At 43.2% G+C, this 18,034-nt stretch overlaps 2 protein-coding genes across 2 annotated transcripts in view; one reads left to right on the top strand and one right to left on the bottom strand.

Moving 5' to 3' along the window:
• Positions 1-6,815, bottom strand: part of LOC119461090 (protein arginine N-methyltransferase 6) — a 28,940-nt gene extending 22,125 nt beyond the window's left edge. Inside the window, exons 1-7 of the mRNA XM_037722274.2 lie at positions 6,520-6,815; positions 6,387-6,434; positions 6,179-6,312; positions 6,070-6,111; positions 5,890-5,990; positions 1,336-1,383; positions 469-537 (exon numbers count right to left, since the gene is read on the bottom strand). Of these exons, the coding sequence (XP_037578202.1) occupies positions 469-537; positions 1,336-1,383; positions 5,890-5,990; positions 6,070-6,111; positions 6,179-6,312; positions 6,387-6,434; positions 6,520-6,590 (513 nt within the window). The 5' untranslated portion in view covers positions 6,591-6,815. The remainder of the gene's footprint in view (positions 1-468; positions 538-1,335; positions 1,384-5,889; positions 5,991-6,069; positions 6,112-6,178; positions 6,313-6,386; positions 6,435-6,519) is intronic.
• A 198-nt stretch (positions 6,816-7,013) lies between these two features.
• LOC119461091 (pre-mRNA-splicing factor ISY1 homolog) lies at positions 7,014-14,015 on the top strand. Its single transcript, XM_037722275.2, has 9 exons — positions 7,014-7,199; positions 7,321-7,343; positions 7,436-7,602; positions 8,775-8,887; positions 9,643-9,704; positions 10,790-10,845; positions 11,101-11,348; positions 12,650-12,742; positions 13,842-14,015. Exons 1-9 carry the CDS (start codon positions 7,197-7,199, stop codon positions 13,950-13,952), a joined length of 876 nt encoding a protein of 291 aa, XP_037578203.1. The 5' UTR covers positions 7,014-7,196; the 3' UTR covers positions 13,953-14,015.
• The last annotated feature ends 4,019 nt before the right edge of the window (positions 14,016-18,034 follow it).

Below are 18,034 nucleotides of genomic sequence, written 5' to 3'. Positions count from 1 at the left end.
TCAAGCCTGTAATGACAACTCATGATACACAGTACCCCTACTTTTGCAAAGTAGGGGTACTGTGGCCGCGATTTGGTGGGCCATGCGTGCAGGAGTGTGCTGAATGCTGAACTGGGCTGGTTGATGCATGTTAAAGAGGATCGAACAGTGCAACAGACACGACAAGGCGTCTGTCGTCTACAATTCACCCCATCTCATGTGCTGTTCGATCCTCTCCATTGTACGAAGCGTGAACAGCACTATACTGTCTTAATGTGATACACTGAGCAAACGTGACATATGCATGTCAGAGTCATAACAGCCAAGCAACAGGTGAGCACACTATATATCTGAGCTGTCACGCATCAGTACTGAAGTAACATTACCTTAGCGAAAAAATATATATATATATGAAAAAAAAAAAAGCCTCAGTGGTACAAATAGCACTGTGAAAGCTTCAAATGTCCAAAAGAAAGGAAGACAATCCACCTTGTTCAGCCACTTGTCTCTGGCAAATATTACCGACTGAAGCATGGACTCGTAGAGGAGCATGTAACCCTGTATTAGGAAGAAGAAAATGCCAACATCTTAGTACAGAGGTAAACAAGAATCTCCCTCAAACAGCTTAACTAAGGCATGGAAGCTTCTTATGTTAGTAAATACGAGCACATGTCTAGAGTGCTCGAGTGCTGCCCTGCATAGTAATGAGTAATAACACAGCAGCATAGAAGAACTTTCTGTGGGCCTAGTTGGCGCATATTTGATACACTTTTTAAAGCGCAAACAAGAGACAAGGCACAAAAGCAAGGTCAAAAAGCGCCTGTCCTGTGTTTGACCTTCCTTTTGTGCCTTGTCTTTTGTTTGCGCTTTAAAAAAATGATCAAACATAGCAGTAGCAGCTCGGTTTAAGGTACCAGACTGTAAACTACGTTTGCCTGGATATTCTAGTGGCTTCTGCTGGTCAAAAGCATCATCTCTCAAACTGAACAGAAATGCTCAGATATCAATTTCTTTGCAACAAAGCACACACCAGTTAAATGCTCCAGAGAGAAGTGTAGACGACTGTAACATTAAAATTATGGGGTTTTACGTGCCAAACCCCCGATATAATTATGAGGCACGCCGTAGGGGGGGGACTCCGGAATAATTTGGACCACCTGGGGCTCTTTAACATGCACGTAAATTTAAGTGCTCGAGTGTTTTTGCATTTCGCCCCCATCGAAATGCAGCCGCCGTGGCTGTTCTCTGCATAAATTCGGTCATTTAAGTCATGTGGAAGCTCTAAGTTAAGGCGCCTGCTCAGGCCCTACAAACCAAAGAGCTTGCATGCAGTAGTGGGAGTGGGAATACAATTACCATCCATTCACTGACGATAACATCGACTTTTTCAGGCAGTGTTGCTTCCTGAAAAAAAGGCACAAGGAAATATATGTATGAGCGCAAGCACAACCTGGCACTGTTGCATCGGTCAACATCAAGCCACAGTGGCATAGCCAGGAAGCTATCCTTGGGACAAAACAACACCCAAAAATTGAGAGCCACACCCCACCCCCCTCTGCAGTGCAACCTTTCTTTTCCATGCTTGCTGCTTTAATAGCTTGACATCTTCGAACTAGCTGCCATTTCACCATAGGCAAGACTCAAGAATGACTGTGATCCAGGGAGCTCAAATCACTAAAAAAACTGCTGCTAAACATACACATGTTTTCAGTGGTCAAATAGGAGAAGAAATACCGTGGTCAAGCAGGTGCATTCTTACGACAGAGCATCGGCAAAGTTACAGGTATCCTGTGATGTCCTTTCCACATTATATTTATACCCAGAACTAAGACAAGAGGACAGTGTTTATTACCGTGTTACGATAATCGTTGATCAGGATGATTACTAACAAAAGAATGTCTTGGTGATGCTATGCTCATACAATTTCTTTATGCCTGTGCTTTTATTTTTAGAAACTGCATAGACTTCGCACTGTACGTATCTCTGTACCTTTCTTGCATTCGAAATGCTGTACATGTTCAATGCTCCCATCTACTTGCTATGTTACCCTCTTTTACTTTGCTCAGGCGCGGATCCAGGGGGGATGTCCGGATGTCCTGACCCCCTCCTCAGATTTCTGCATCGCCCCCTCGCTGACAGGGGGATGGCCCTGTCGCAAAAAAAAAAGAAATATGGCCACCAGCATTCTTCAAAAGTATTTTTCGCGAGTACCATTGGTAGCAGCCATGTAGAAGAAAAGCTAGCTCGCTCACAAGCTTAGTTGTATTCTGTAGGGGTGTGTGTTGTCGCGGCGTTGCCGTAGTTATTTATTCTCATGAATATCTTGGACCTCCTGGCACCGGCCGTGCCTTACTTGTCCCGTCGGTGGCGTCGAATGAACGAGAGAACGTCCATTTTGCCAAGCACGCCGATGTGCGCGCGAGCGCTTTCGCGCCTGATTAACTTACCTCGGGGTGTGATCGGTTGCCTCATTGGCTGTCATCGGTTCTGCGACTAACCTGCTTAACGAAAGACATCTCTCGTTGAAGTGTTCACATATCAATAATAACAACTAACAGCTAAACTAAGAACTATGCATAGGCAACTTTTTTTAACTGTAGCACTCATTGTGATCACAGTTACAGGTTGACAATATCCAGTACAAGTATAGTACCATTCGGACGCTACAAGTTTTTCATTGTAACTTCGCAGTTTTATTGTCGTACAGTAAGCATAGGAGGCTCAAACCCGCCGGATCCATTTATCTGAGTGGGCGCTCTCGCGGAGCGGGGCGAAGCCTCGAGCCGCGGCTGCGAAGTGGGGGAGCATGACGTCAGCGGCCAATGCCAGCGCGCGGTTCTAGGATGGCATCGCGTGGTTAGAGAAAGGGGAGCAGATGCGCGCCTTGTGTAAAAGGATGACGTCGAGTGGGAAACAAAACATGATGACGCTGGCTCGCGCTCTCGGCTAACACGCCACATCATTCTTCTTGTAGGTGGTGTCGTGAGTCTTCATACGCGGTGATTCGCATATCGTAAACACTCAGCGTAGTGGTTGCCGGATTGGAGCGGGGCGTTACGCCCGTATTCAAGAACGTTCCTCTAGTCAACACAACACCTCGACTCAAGAAGAAAGATAGCACCGCCATCCCTCCAAAGAAGTGGTCACTGAGCTTCATGATCATTCACGGTAATTTTTTAGAATTGTCGCGTCTTTATCAGTTGAGAGGCGGCGCTGTGCTCAACAAGGTGGAGTGGAGGAAGAGCTTCGAGTCGAGGGCTGTTTGAGAATAGGGGAGTTAGTCCTCCAAAGCAAACGAAGGTGTCTCAGCCGAACACAAAGAATCTTCTTAAGGAAATCAAGGTGTCCCAACAGAACTCCAAAGAGGGACGCGTGCTTACGCATTTATAACGAACCTGCAACAGATCATCCCAAATTTTATTTTAAGAAACAATGCAGGCTAGATATACCGGGTGTTCAAAATACAGCTTTATGGTTTTCTTAAAATTAGGCACTGGGAGGCACGTGAAGACCACCTACGCAAATAAGTCATGTGGCCAGAGGGACACAAAGTGAGACGATAATTATCGCTGTTAGCAGCCTAATTAAATAAAATTGAATAATTAACTTTTTATTGACTGCAGTAAGTGTGTATGTTTGTATTCAAAAGTTAGAAGCAGTCGCATTTCTACACAGTTTCACTTGGAAGAATTATTCTAGCATGTCTGTGCTCCAAGATATCCCACTCAAAATTTTAATTGTCGTTCGCCTGATTACGCATGCAACTTGCAAGAGAGTAAGGATCAGCGCAAAGCTCCTCCCTGATGTGACCCGGCTGTTGCGTGCGCCGTTTAGTCCGACAACGGGGCGGAGGCATTGGCAAAGATAACTGTCCCCCTTCCCCTCACGGCTGGTGAAATGAAAAAAAAAAAAAAAAATTGAAGAACCTGTAACCGCTGTCGTAACACGCGACCGCGCAGCCTGTAAAGATGGCGGCAGCTGCCATGCCGAGATAATGGCGCGAGTGGAGAAGCCGGAGGGCAGTGCGTGTGCGTAATGGTGACTAGACGAGCGGGCATGATCCTTGCCTGGGCTACGCAAATAAAGTGACTGCTGATTTCCAAGTATTGTAAGTTTTATTGAAATCAAGAGCAACAACTGCACCATCAACAGCAGAAGCCTTTTTAGCTATGCTAACTAATATTTCATACTGCCGCTTTAAGTTTGGTGTTGTCATGCACAAATCTCATGACAACACTTCACCCATCAAGATGTCAATGCCCTAAAAATGTTCAAAATGCCTCCCTTCCACAGCAACGCAAAGCATAAACCGCTCTCGTGTCGACTCGATAACTCTGCGCAGTACAATTGAATGTAGTCGGATATCTCGGAGCACGGACACGCTAGAATAATTCTTCCGACTGATACTGTGTAGAAACACGACTGCCTCTAAGTTTTCAATACCGTCGACTTTTTTGTCGACTTACTGCAGTCGACAAAAATAATTGTTCAATTTTAGTTAATTGGGCTGCTCACAGCGATAATTATCATCTCACTTTGTGCCCCCCCCTGGCCACATAGCTTATTTGTACAGGTGGTATTCGCATGCCTCCCAGTGCCTAATTTTAAGAAAACCATAAAGCTTAGTTTTGAACACCCTGTATACAGCCACCAAGCACATGACTGTATTGGGTAATGTCCTTTTCCTATAAGGTCGGAGAAACTGATACCTGGCTTCGCTACAGGTCTTCTTCCTCTTTCTGGGGTTTTACGTGCCAAAACCAGTTCTGATTATGAGACACGCCGTAGTGGAAGGCTCCGGATTAATTTTGACCACCTGGGTTTCTTTGACATGCATTACAACACAAGCACACGGGCGTTTTTACATTTCGCCTCCATTGAAATGCAGCCGCCGGGGCCGGGATTCAATCCCTCGATCTCGTGCTCAGCAGCGCAACGCCTTAGCTGACTGAGCCACCACGGCGGGCTACAGGTGTCGCTCTAGCCGTATAAAACGCGGGTTTATCGTGAGCAGAAATGGTGAATTTCGGTAAATAAGAAAGGCTACTATCATCATCATCATTGACAGAAGCTGACCCCCCCCCCCCTCAGAAAAAACCTGGATCCGCCCCTGACTTTGCTGTCACAGTTTAGTTGCCAATAATGCTTTGCCTCATGGAAAGTGCCTCTGACAGTTTTATAGCTCCAGGATCTCCTTTTATACTAATACTCAGCAAATCAAAAGTGTCACTTGAACAACCTTTCTCTTGCTGCTCTCAGAATAGGAAGGATGTCCACTTCATATAACCAGAATCCCATCTCCAGTTCTCCTACTGAAAACTCATGGTAACCAGGGATGTGATCATGCAACTGTTCAAAAAGCGAACCGTTACATAAGACTGGACCGCTGATTGCAGATGGTGAACCCTTTCACAAGGCTGCAGCAAGCAGGTGGCAAAGCATTACCTTTGCTAACATGAAGTTTAGACAATGCAAATTAGAAACTATTCTTGCTTTATCATTTCAAAAAACTAGTTTGTGCTAACAGCAATATTTCCTCTATTGTTGAATTCGCTGTTTTCATTTGTGAATTCACAGCGGAGAAAGAACATTAAGTTGTGTGCTCTGTTATAAGGTGCTTCCTTAAGACAACCTTTATTCCTTTATCTGCTGCTCGACCGTGCCACGTATGCCCAGATGGCACCAGGCAAGCGCGGTAAACGCGAGAAGGTAACAGTACTAACAGTATCATGCACAACAACTTCAACAATTGGGCCAGTGCCGTACTAATTCACTCGAAACAAGATATCCGTGTACGGCTACCGACAGCGGAGCGAAGAAAAACAGCACGTTCATCGAGACGATATACTGGCAACGTCACTGTATTACAGCCATAAATGATGGAAAACGATTCGCTTCGCTGCCTCTTACCTCTACTTTGCTCTGAACAACCACGACTTGGTCTTCAACTTTATTTGACGACACAACCTTCCTCGCTACCTCGGCCACACCGCTGGCCTCAACGGCATAAACTGCAGGCAAGGGACACCGTTACAGCAAAAGCCAGCGCCGGTGAAATTGACCTTCAATGAACACAGAGAATAAGCTTGCCTTTTCTGGCCCCCGCTTGAGCGCAGAACATGCTAAGGATGCCTGCAATGAAATGAAGTGGGCACGTATTTAGGCAAATGCCTAAGTAAGCATATAGCTTCTTGCAAACCTGTGCCGGCTCCTAGGTCCAAGACAGACCGCTGATAGATGCAGTTGTAGTTGTTCAATATCGCCTTCCTATACGTAAACGTCCTCGCAAAATCACCGATCATCTCTCTGTGAATGTCCAGTCCGGCGTAGCACCTTCGATGGGGATAAGGCAAATCATTTAGTTAGATACAGCACATTAATTCAACGCAACACCGTGCACGACTCACTTGAAGTATTCGTTGTCATGTTTTGTCCTCAACTTGAGCGTTTCGTCGCTGAAATTTATGATCAAAAATCACGTCAGAACGTGCACCAATGACCCTTCGAGTAAAACGCAACGATGCTTTCAATGAGGGGCACCTTTGCTCTTCAGCGTCGGAACGTTTTCGCTTCAAATCTGGCTGCAGGGACCCGTTGCTGACAGCGTCCATTTTCTTACAAGACCTTGGGAAGCGACTAGCGATTACAGTGGTGATCCACTAGTAAACACCTTCAGGGCGCACTTGTACGTTTACATTGACATAATAAATTATAATGACGGGCGCAAAACCACTTTGGCAAGGTTCCATACAAAAGTTGCGGCGGAAAAATGATACCATGCGGGATCTTCTCGGTACGCGCACTTGTCAAGCAGTGAATGCCCGCCTACAGTTTAACGGTTTCGTATACAACCCATACAACTGTTAAAAACAAAGAACGCACCTCGCATTCTTACAGTAACTAAAAATGGTACTCGTAGAACACTATGAATTACAACAACACACTAAAACTAAGTTAATTGTTTGTATTATAGCTGTTTTGATAACGTGTAGTTTGCGACAGGTATACAATTTTTTACAACAGAGCTAGAAACAAGTCACGGCCAGGTCAAGCATCCAGCCAAAGCAGCCGAAGTCGCGAAGGCGCATCGGTCAAGCGAGCGAATCGTGTTGTTTACGTCGTGCTTGCTGCACCGTCACTCGCTGTTACACACTGAGAAGTGTAATTACATCGTAATCCTCATCTGTATTCTTGAGCTTCCGTCATACTTTGCTACAATGGTAAGCGACATTTGTTCCCGATTAAACATTTCTTGAAGTCTCGTGTCCGGACCGTTTGCCTCGTTCAAACGTCGCCTTGTTATTAATGCACGATGGTTTGTTCTCTTACACACTGTTCTAGGCGAGAAACGCTGAAAAGGCAATGTAAGTAGTGGCTAGATTGTACCTGTGCCCTCATAGCGTACTTCGTTTTCGCATGCGACTTCAAATGATGGTCTTATTTCTGCTTTTTCTAGGACGACGCTGGCTCGCTGGAGAGCCGCTCAGTTGGCCGAACAAGGCAAGGGTGTCCAGGAAAGACGACCTTTCCTCGCATCCAATTGTCACAACCTGAGGAAATGCGAGAAGTGGAGGATGCAGGTTATTCGCGAGATCGCCAAGAAAGTCGCCCAGATACAGAACGGCAAGTGAACTCCTGACATAGTCTGTCAGGCTTTGCTTGTACGTTTGCAGGCGGATTTTCTTATTTTCTTCCTTCTTGAAGGGGTGAAGGAGGTGACCTAAGTAATCGATGGTAGTTAAAACTACTTAGGGCTTTATTTAGTACATTGGTTCTGCTATCATTGACGAGTTTTCTATCTACTCCTCAAAACATTATTCGATTGTGAGGGCTGGAGTATTGCAAGCTTCCGAGCTGTATGGAGATGCACATTTCACACGAAGAGGAAATACAGCCTCATATGTTGCTAAGCGACTATATGAGTGTTAGTTAAATTGAGTAAACGCCATGCCAGCTATGTCATTTTGAAGCATGCCTTTGGCTCAGTTGTAGCTTCCACATAGAGAGTCGTAATGCCACTACAAAGCAGCAGTGTTCGTAATGCATATGCCATGTACAGCATAATTCCCTGTATTCTGTAGGCTTCCTTGATTTTTGTGATCAGCTGGTGCAGCAGGGTATCATTGTTAGAAAGTGTCCCAGCAAATGATGCAGGAACCGACAAGAAAGCTGAACTTTATCATTGCCAAAACATGCAGGGTCAAATTAGCAGGCGCTTTCTGTTCTTGTGTCCATGTCAACCATGGTGCTTTTACTTTTGGGAGTCTTTGTGTGCAGTTTACGGGGACATTCGTGAAGTCTTGTAAGCTTTTGTAGGCAGTAGGGCACAAGCACTTGTCTTGAGGCAAGTCAAAGTAAGAGCATCATAGTGTGATAAATTCTAGTTATTATTAATTTTTTATTGCAAACTATAGATTTTAATCCATGCAAATATTGAAAATTGTCATTATAATTATCTTTTCTATGGTTTCCTGCTGTGTACTTGTATTTTATATGCCTATCGCAATATTTCGTATTGAATGATGACTGTATCTGATCTACTTATGTACTTTTATTTTCACTGGTGCCAATATTACAAAACTCTGTAGAGCTCCTTTTGAAGCCTCTTGCTAATTGCAGTGGAAATAAACACACACACACACACACATGTATATATTATGATTGATACCTTCCATCTTTGGTAATGAAGCATGGTGTCTTCTCTACAGCTATACAATTTCTCACTAATTTGGTTCTGACTCACTGTCACATACATTAACTTACCTGTTCCTTTTTTTTTTTTTTTTTTTTTACAGCTGGCCTGGGAGAATTTCGTATTCGAGATCTCAATGACGAGATTAACAAGTTGCTTCGAGAAAAAGGGCACTGGGAGGACCGGATCAAAGAGCTCGGAGGTCCTGATTATGCGGTAAGTGTGTGAGAACTTGGTCACGGGTACTTCAGAGTCTCGATGTGATAAAGTTCACAGAGCCTTTCTTCTATTTTTTAAAGTGATGCATCTGTAGTCCTTCCAATTGTAGTCTAAGCATTCTGACCAATTGATGCGGCCCAATTTTGTGTTAATTTGTGGAGAATCTGCCAGGCGCTGAGTGCCGCATTATGTATGATGCTGATGCATGTCGCATTTGGTGTGGCCATCTTCGTTTTTTGATTTACGTAGACCCTTTTTCTTTATTCCCTCCTAGTCTTCACTCACTACTCTTCCTAAGTGTGCGTTTTTCTTCTAGAGCAGGCAGGCACGCAGTTGCCAGTTTGCTCTTTATTCTTTCTCCTCGCTGTTATTGTTTTTATATATACAAACATAACAATAATGTCTGATATCAGAGATTGAAAAATAGCCAGCGAGACAGGCAGCATAGGTTACTGATTTGCACAGTAGTTTCATACAATTTTGCCCCTAGCAGCAGTGACCAGCAACTTTTTTTTTTTCCTAATTGCAAATACGCAGCGAGTCACATTAAAATTCACAGATGTGCAGTTGAAAGCAATACTCTTTCCTACAATCATTGAACACTGGGTGCTGCTAAACTCTAGATCAGTCTCTAACATTGGCACCAGCTTGAAATGTATTGGACTCAGTGTGCAGTGATTGAATTGTGAGTGATGAACTAAGAAATTGCCAGGAACACTCACAGTGTGTTTTTGCTCTCGTGCACATTCCAGAAAGTCGGTCCGAAGATGCTCGATCAAGAAGGTAGAGAGGTGCCTGGAAATCGAGGCTATAAGTGAGTGTTGCCTGTGTTTTAGCCTAAGGCACTTTCACCACCCGCTTTTGCTGTGCATGTCATTGGCTGTATTAAAGAGAGTACATAGAATGTAAAGTAGAGGTAGATTCGTGCATTGCTATCAGCGCTTGGTGTTTTACCATAAAGAAAATATACACACAAACATTGTCAGCATTTCATACACTGCAGTTGTCATGCAAGTTTGCCACCAGCCTTTGTGCAAGAACATAATGAAAAGAAAAATGCCTGAACAGTGAGAACAGAGCTGCACCTCTTACATTGCAAAACAGCATCTTTCTCTCGATTGTGCTTGACAAATGTTTATGTGTCAGTACATTCAAACCATGTAATGCGTGAGATGGATAACCGGTGGACTATTAGAGTTACAGGATGGATACCAAGAGTAGGGAAGCGCAGTCGAGGACTGCAGCAAACTAGGTGGGGTGATGAAGTTAGGAAATTAGCAGCCGCAAGTTGAAATCAGCTAGCGCGAGACAGGGGTAATTGGAGATCGCAGGGAGAGGCCTTTGTCCTGCAGTGGACATAAAGATAGTATGATGATGGTGATGATGACATTCAAACCTCAATATAGCAAATATGGATATAAAAAGTTATCAGAGCTAATGCAGTAAATCTAAAATGTATATCACTGATAATACTAGCATGTTATGAACATATTCTTACAACAATTATTAACAAGATTAGACTGGATCATCAGCTGCTTTAAATTGTTCACGGAAAGTACCTACACACCTTCGAGTAAGCCAGATCAGTTTACCTATTCGCAGAACCTTTGAGGCACAAGTTCCAGTGGCTTACATTTAGCTTTCGATATAACGCTAATTCACAACAATTTTGAGTCGGCACTAGATATATTCTCCCACTCTCGAGTAGAAATGTGTGTGCAAACAGACAAACAAATTTGCTTTTATGACATGTTGAAGTGAAGACACACGGTCATTGTGTAGGTTAAAGAGTAGCTTAGTGGTCCTGCATTGTTTGCAAAAGTGTAGCTAGAGAACAGAAGCTGAATACGGATACTGGCATTACACTGACCACTTTCGTGGTTATTTTCCATGATTCAGATACTTTGGCGCTGCAAAAGACCTTCCAGGAGTTCGGGAGCTGTTCGAACAAGAACGTAAGTAGCAGTTGAACCAGAACATAGTAAGAAAAAAAAAAAGTACAGTTCAGCAGCCCTAGTAGTTGCACTGCTGTATGCACCATCTTATACACTGCTGTCCATTTATAGTAATGTTCACAAAACTGATTAATACCATTGCTAATAATTTAATTACCATTACAATCTGGAATGTCCATGAGAATGTCCCTCGGGAATGTTCATCCTCTTACATACACAATTCTAAATGCATAACTGATAATGCGTATGTTGCAGCGCCACCTCCCCCAAGACGAACAAGGGCAGAAATCATGCGGGAAATAGACGCAGACTACTATGGTTACCGAGACGACGACGATGGTGTCTTGATGCCCCTGGAGCAGGAACAAGAGAAGGTAGCCATAGCCAAGGCCGTTCGCCAATGGAAAGCACAAAAGAAAGGAGTCAAGTCTGGTGCGGAAGGGGACAAAGGCACTGCTAGTAGTGCGAAAGATGAAGAGGACATCTATGCTGTAGAGCCTGAGGTATATCTGAAACTGCCTTTTATTAATTTGGTTCCTTCAACGTACCCTACAAGAGGTACGGCCTTTGTTGAAAGTATACAGGCTACTCTCTGCTTTCACATACGTCTTTCGGCTGTGTGGTGCAATTCTCGTAGTGCTCCCAGCACTCTAGACCCTGGATGGCGAGTATAAAGTTCTTTTCATTCCCCAGGGCATTGGAACTTGTGGCCTACCACAGGAACTCCATTAACCAGCCTGTTGTCAGCCTTGTAGTTGCAGGCAATGTAGCCTGTATACTTTTGACACGACTACGTGTTAGCATTGATCAGCATTTTTAACCTGATTAACACCATTTATAGTCAATTGCTTGGTTGTATTGACTGCATTACATGTACATAGAAAAAAAAGTGAGAACAAAACTTCACATTACGTACCATACCAAGCAGTTGTTCGATCCATGTACTGGCATAAGGAGTAGATAACATTTGAAAGTGGTGCTTTCTTCCATTAGACAATGCTTCGGGCTTGCTTTTTCCATTATATTACATTCTCTGAGTGAGCTGCCATGCCAAGGGTAGCTGGTTACTTGAGAATGAATGCTATCGCATGACAACTAGGGAGGTTGAAAGGTGCAAAGCTAGCAGAAAAGACATTCAATGTGTGTGTCGCAGTTCACATGGCAAATCATTTCCTTCATTTGTAACACTTGTTTAAATCAGTTTTGTGCTGCTCCACACAGCATGCACGCATCTCCAAGGCATTGTTACAGGAACCAGATAGGGGTGTTCGACTGTGAAATATTTTAATCGAATCGAATACAAATACTATTTGAGAAAAACATCCTTTGAATATTGAGTACTCCCAAATTATAAAAAAAAGTGAAATGAAAAGTTGTGTGGAGTCTGTTTGGCAACAAAAAGCTTGTTTACATATTTCAATACATGTAATGCCATTAGCAACTGCATGTCTGGTCAGTGGAGAAGCTTGTAAATGAGAAACAAAGGAAAGTACACTCATATCTGGTGCACGATGGTGACAGTAGTAAAAAAAAAAGAAACAGCATGTCACCAGTTGCATGTAGTAGAGTGTAGTGGTCCTTGACTGAGTACTAGTCCCCACTTGCATCAGTCTTTCTCCCAGTAGACTGCAAGAACTGTTGTTTTTCCTTATAATATTCGAACGAAGTGAATACTATTCAACTTCCAATAGTGAATTCTCAAGTCGAATACGAATTGAATAGACTTTGCTGTTCAATTCGTATTTGAATAATGAGTAGTCGTGAAGGGCTTGTGCTACAATATGTTTCTTGCATATTTGTTTAGAGTGACGAGGAAATGGATGACGAGCCCACCACGGAGAGTGCCGAAGAACAAGCCAGGTTTATTGCTCATGTTCCAGTGCCTTCACAGAAAGAGGTGAGCTGCCATTAATTGCAGATGTAACACACGGATCAAAGTATCATAATGACTCTGTTCCTTTCCTACTCCTTTTTGTTTTTTGTCATTGACACAAGTGATTCCCTTTGGTGATACAGTAGATCCTGAATATATCAAAGGGGATTTCCAAATAGTTCAATACATTGATACCTAATTCGAAATATAACATTAACCTATCTGAAGCTTATCTGAAAACTCCAAACATCTCAGAGAGTCTCCCGAGATCGTGAATGCACAAAAGCCGCACCCGTGTAAGGACCGCACACCCAACTTGACAGCCCAAAATTTTGAGGAAAAATTTCCACCGGAGAAGTGATCGCGTTCTATGCCCCGATGCCGTGCACGAGCATCGCAAATTTTGGCACACTGCGTACTTCCGCATGCTGCTACTAGACGGCAAGAGCCAGGGTGTGCACAAGTCACCGGCTGGGCCGGCACCATTTTGACCAAAAGGTTCGGTCCCGTGTAAGGGCTGCACCTCATCAAAGTTGTGAAAAAAAAAGTGTGGCCCTTACACGAGTCTAAAGTATTTTTTTTTTCTAGACGAATATCACAAGTCGCTCATGCCACGGTTTAGTCTTTAATAAACTGTAAAGCCTGCATCACTTAGCTGCGAGATCACTGTGTGCCTCACACGCTTTGAAGTGCTTGTTGCGCACTTTTATTCATGCTAATGTAGAAATGGATGCAGCGCAGAAGCAAGCCGGCCAGTATGGATATGGGCCATGCCGCCATCAGCACACTATTACTGTGAATTGCACGTGACCATGCCTGACCATGTATGTGTCCATTACAATACGCCGCTTGAACAGCCGATCATCATACGTTGGCAATGAGTCAACCTGGCAAATGCTTAGATTCGAAAGTGGCTTGCAGCCACTTTACCATGCACTTTTTTTTCTGAAATAACTTGGGATTTAGTTGGTGGCCATTCTGGCAAAAAATTCTGCCACCATGTGGTCATTCGCAAACGTGATGCATAGAACAGTCAAGATTCAGGGTCTGTCAGCATGGCTATTTGTTTTCTTTTTGTGCACTGTATATGTTCATGTCTACAATAGGCCACTATTTCATGCAGGTTGAAGAGGCTCTGGTGCGAAGAAAAAAGATGGAGCTCCTTGAAAAGTATGCCAGTGATGTTCTTCAGCAGGAAGCTGAGGAAGTGAAGGAGATGTTGGGGTTGCAGTAGCGTACTGCGACAAGAACTGTACAGTCTTAATTTCGTTTTATAATAAAACCACGCATTACTGCATGCACCTGCATCATTGTCAGTCTGTGCCATGTAGACATCTATTCAAACCTTTTCATATTAAAGCGTACTAATGCAAAAGTTACATGGTCAATATTGCCACTGTTCCTATGATAAGACATGGTGAACAGTTATAGCAAGACTAAGGCTATTATAACTTTGTCAATGTAATTATAATTTATGCATTTATCATGACATTGACTGATTTACAAATGGATGCAGCCAAAACTTTGTGCCAGCGACATTAAATTATGTGACACATGTATTTTGGAACTCGCGAAATGAGGGACGAGACGACACTTAAACGTTGACAAGAAGTTTGAGGTATGGTTGCTGGAAATAGTTGAGGTAATGTCTTCTGAAAGCACCTTAACCACAAGGGATAAAGTTAAGCAACGTCATCAAATCTGATTTGACAATGAGTGAAATCAAGCCTTGCAATCATTTGCCCACCCCCGTCATGGAAATGAGCTCTTGCAGCGAATGCCTTAACCATTCTGAGCAGCGCAGGAGTAAACAAAAGGCACCACATTTACTAATTGCCGACAATTATGCAATGCATTAACCACCATTCTCTCACTTTTTACAATTTAGAGCAGCCAAAAAAGCAATCTAACTTGAGCAGTAGTGCCTTTAGTATTATGCATTGGCAAATGCTGTGGCCACGTTTCAAGGCTACCTTGGTCTTTTCTGCACACGGAAGCAGGTAAAGGATTGAAAGCAAGATGATACCAGTATCATGGCTAATTGACGGAAAGGCACAGTTATCCTTCGAGCAGCCATGCTAGTACCGAGCACGACATTGCTTACAAGCTGCGCTCTTTGGCAGTGCATGGGCAGTTTAGTGTCTATAGCTTAGTGGCTGCCATGTAATAGCACGTCCATTCCAATGGCCCAGTTTAAAACTCAATTTCTCACAAAACTTATTAGTTTAATATCCCGAGTACTCCTCCACATTTTTGCAGAACGTAAATTTCACAAACACGCACTGAGAGAGTGCCCTCTCCTTGGTAAGCCCTGCAAACTTCTGTTAATGCACCAGACTTAACCTTTTCAGATGCCAAATAGTTGTGTTGATTGAAAACTTACTTTCACCGCATTTCCTAGATCTTCAGAATCGTTAGAAGCTTACAGCTGCACAATAGAATAAGAGGTTTCAGTTCTTTAGTAAGTTTTGTCAAGTTCACAGAATGTAGACTCCATGCAAAAACTAACAGCAGGAACATCAGATATGCGAACATCAACTATTTCATGTCTGCCAGGCTTGAAAAGCACCTATCCAGCCACTCGAAAATTATGACCGGTGCAACCTATTGTGAAAAACAATGAAAGAAGTGAACCTGCTTCATTACGATGACATACTCGCCACCAAGCAAAATACCCAACCATCTACCTTCATCTCATTTTACTAAAACAGCTTGCCTGTTTAATTCAAACTTGCAGCACTAGTTCAATCAGAAGCGCTTCAAGATGTATGGGACATATTTTAAATATCCTTACTTTAATCAATTCTTTTGCTTTTGATGCATTATCTTGATGTACAGAACTGTGTACATTGCGTCTGAAAGGGACCAGGTCTAGTCATTTTGAGCTGACAAGCGCAGTGCATACAACGTGCGCTAACAATCGTGTCTGCCAAGTATTATATCTCTATGTGCTGTGGAAAGAGCTTAAATTTCAAACCAAATGCAGTTTGCCCTTCTCATCGTGGGCGCCACACTCCCAGCCAGACAGTTGAAGTCAACCGCACAAATGCGCCTACATACATGGCAGTGCTGCGACATCACTGTGACGCGACTTTGAGAATTATTCAAGGCAACATCAATTATTTAATCTGTTGCTTCAGTAGATCGATTAAAGTTTAGAGAAATAACAAAACATTTAAACCGAATGCCTGCATGTTTTTGTTTTACTTCGTACCGTAGCAAGAGAGATGTACTTCCCATTTCGTCTGCTTGTGCCACGCTTGCGCGCAGGGAGCATAGCGGTGTAATTTTCTACCGTGTTCCAGCGCTCCAATCATACTCTTTCATCCTCTCAGGTCTGCCTCAGTGCACGCGAATGTGGCACTGACTTATACTGCTAATCAGGTGTCCTCGTGCAGAACGTGCAATATCATCGCTGCGCAAAACAAGACAAATGCAACAGCTCGCGTGCGCGACCGTCGCCGCAAGTGCACCACTCGGCAAAAATGCGACAGAGAAAAAAAGGAGGCGGGGCCCGTGACGTATTTGTCACGTGATCCTCTGGCTCTGGTATGGGAGAACACAAGGAAGGAATTTCGCTTGCGAAGGCTAGACGGAGATAGTGGAGAGAGTGTCTATGTTAGAGGTGGTGCCTCCTGAAATCATGGGTTCGCGGCACTTTAAATATTTATCTCTCTGCTATTAAGGTAGGTCACCACCTTCGAGAAAAATTTTCACAGTAACGGTCCAAAAGTTACAACTCCACTTGTGGTGTGTAAAGCTTAGTTATTTTGAATGTTTAAAATCAGAAAATTGCAGAAAATTAAAATTCTTTTTTTTATAAAAATCAAAATGTGCCGAAATATGCATGTTGCGCCAACAGTCATAAGTGAAGTATGGTCGATGCGATTCAAATGCAACTTGGCAGGTATGTAGTGAGGACAACAGTCTGTGCATCTAAGCACCATCATCACCGTATCTCAAAGCTGAGGCGCGTTATCATAAAAAAACTAATAAAGATGATATCCGGCAGGTTTTTTTTTTTACGCAATTCGCCATAGTATAAAAAGGTACTGCTCGTTTTCATTAATTCTGCTTGAATGCACAGCTCTATGTATAACAAAACAGCACGCAAAATTTTACGCGAAAATATTTATTACACGGAGAGTTATCACTGTTCGCGCAACTGCACATAGCAAAAAAACATGTTTTGAGAAAAAAGGGTTTAAAGATTTCAAATGAATGTTTATGTAATAAAAAACATCGGAAATGCCTAAAATCCACCAGACTCTTAGCTTGGGCCCTCCTTGGAAGCGGCATGGTCTCCTTTTGAGCGAGCTGATGCACGGATTTTTTTTTTTCTTGCCTGCTTTGCGTCTCCACCTGAGTTGCGCGCGGCCTTCCTCACACAGCAGCAGACACTGGTCAGGCATGCCATCGTCGTGTAGTGGCCGTGTTTTTCATATTTCATAGAGTACACAGACTTTTTTCTTGAGTGGATAGCGCTAAATGCACGATGTTCAAAAAGCGCACGAAAAAGCACACGCGACACAGACGCAAACGCCACGCGAACGCGTGCAAAGTAAACAGAGTGTGCTGTATCGCCCCGTAGCCCTCCAGTGGAATTTTTTAATGAACTCAGAAAATGACTTGCACTTGAAAATGAACTAAAGCATACTAAAATGACGTAATATGCATTCTGAGAGACATTTATGATGAGGTAACAGATTCCGTGGTATCAGAAACCTTCAGTTTCGGTTTCGGACGCATCTAGGAGGGGTTGGAAAAATCGCCAGAACTTTTGAACCGCTTGAGCTATCAAAATAATTCTTGTTGCTAAATATTCTTCAATAGACAGGGAATCTAAAAATATTAATTTTAAAAAATCAAATTTTTTTCAAAAAATCGGTTTTCGAAGGTGGTGACCTACCTTAATAAACTAATTTGAAAAATTCTTGCGATAGAACACCCCGTAAGGGGCACATAACAACTTCCAGCATATAACTAAAATTTGCTATGTGGCCTGGTGAGGGACCTTTTAAGAGGACACCTCACCAAGTTTGGGCACTGCAAGTAAGCAAACCTGATGTGTAGATCATGCATTGACGATAGTGTCTACAAAATATTGCAACAAAGTACTCCAAGGAAAGAACAAGAAACTCAAAAGAAAGCTCATGCATACTTATCCTCGAGCGTGGCCAGGCACCTTGCCAGCAGAGTCAACGTTGCAACTTTTTCCTATCATCACAGGTCTCACTTACAGTGCACAAATAGCCAGCAGCAATGTAAACAACATAGGTATTCCCATGAAACACGATGCACAGAAAAAACACCACC

The sequence above is a fragment of the Dermacentor silvarum genome, chromosome 8 (genome assembly GCF_013339745.2).
Source record: "Dermacentor silvarum isolate Dsil-2018 chromosome 8, BIME_Dsil_1.4, whole genome shotgun sequence".
Classification (NCBI taxonomy): domain Eukaryota; kingdom Metazoa; phylum Arthropoda; class Arachnida; order Ixodida; family Ixodidae; genus Dermacentor; species Dermacentor silvarum.
The sequence above is the reverse complement of the archived record's forward strand: the minus strand, read 5'-3'. Positions and strand labels throughout refer to the sequence as shown.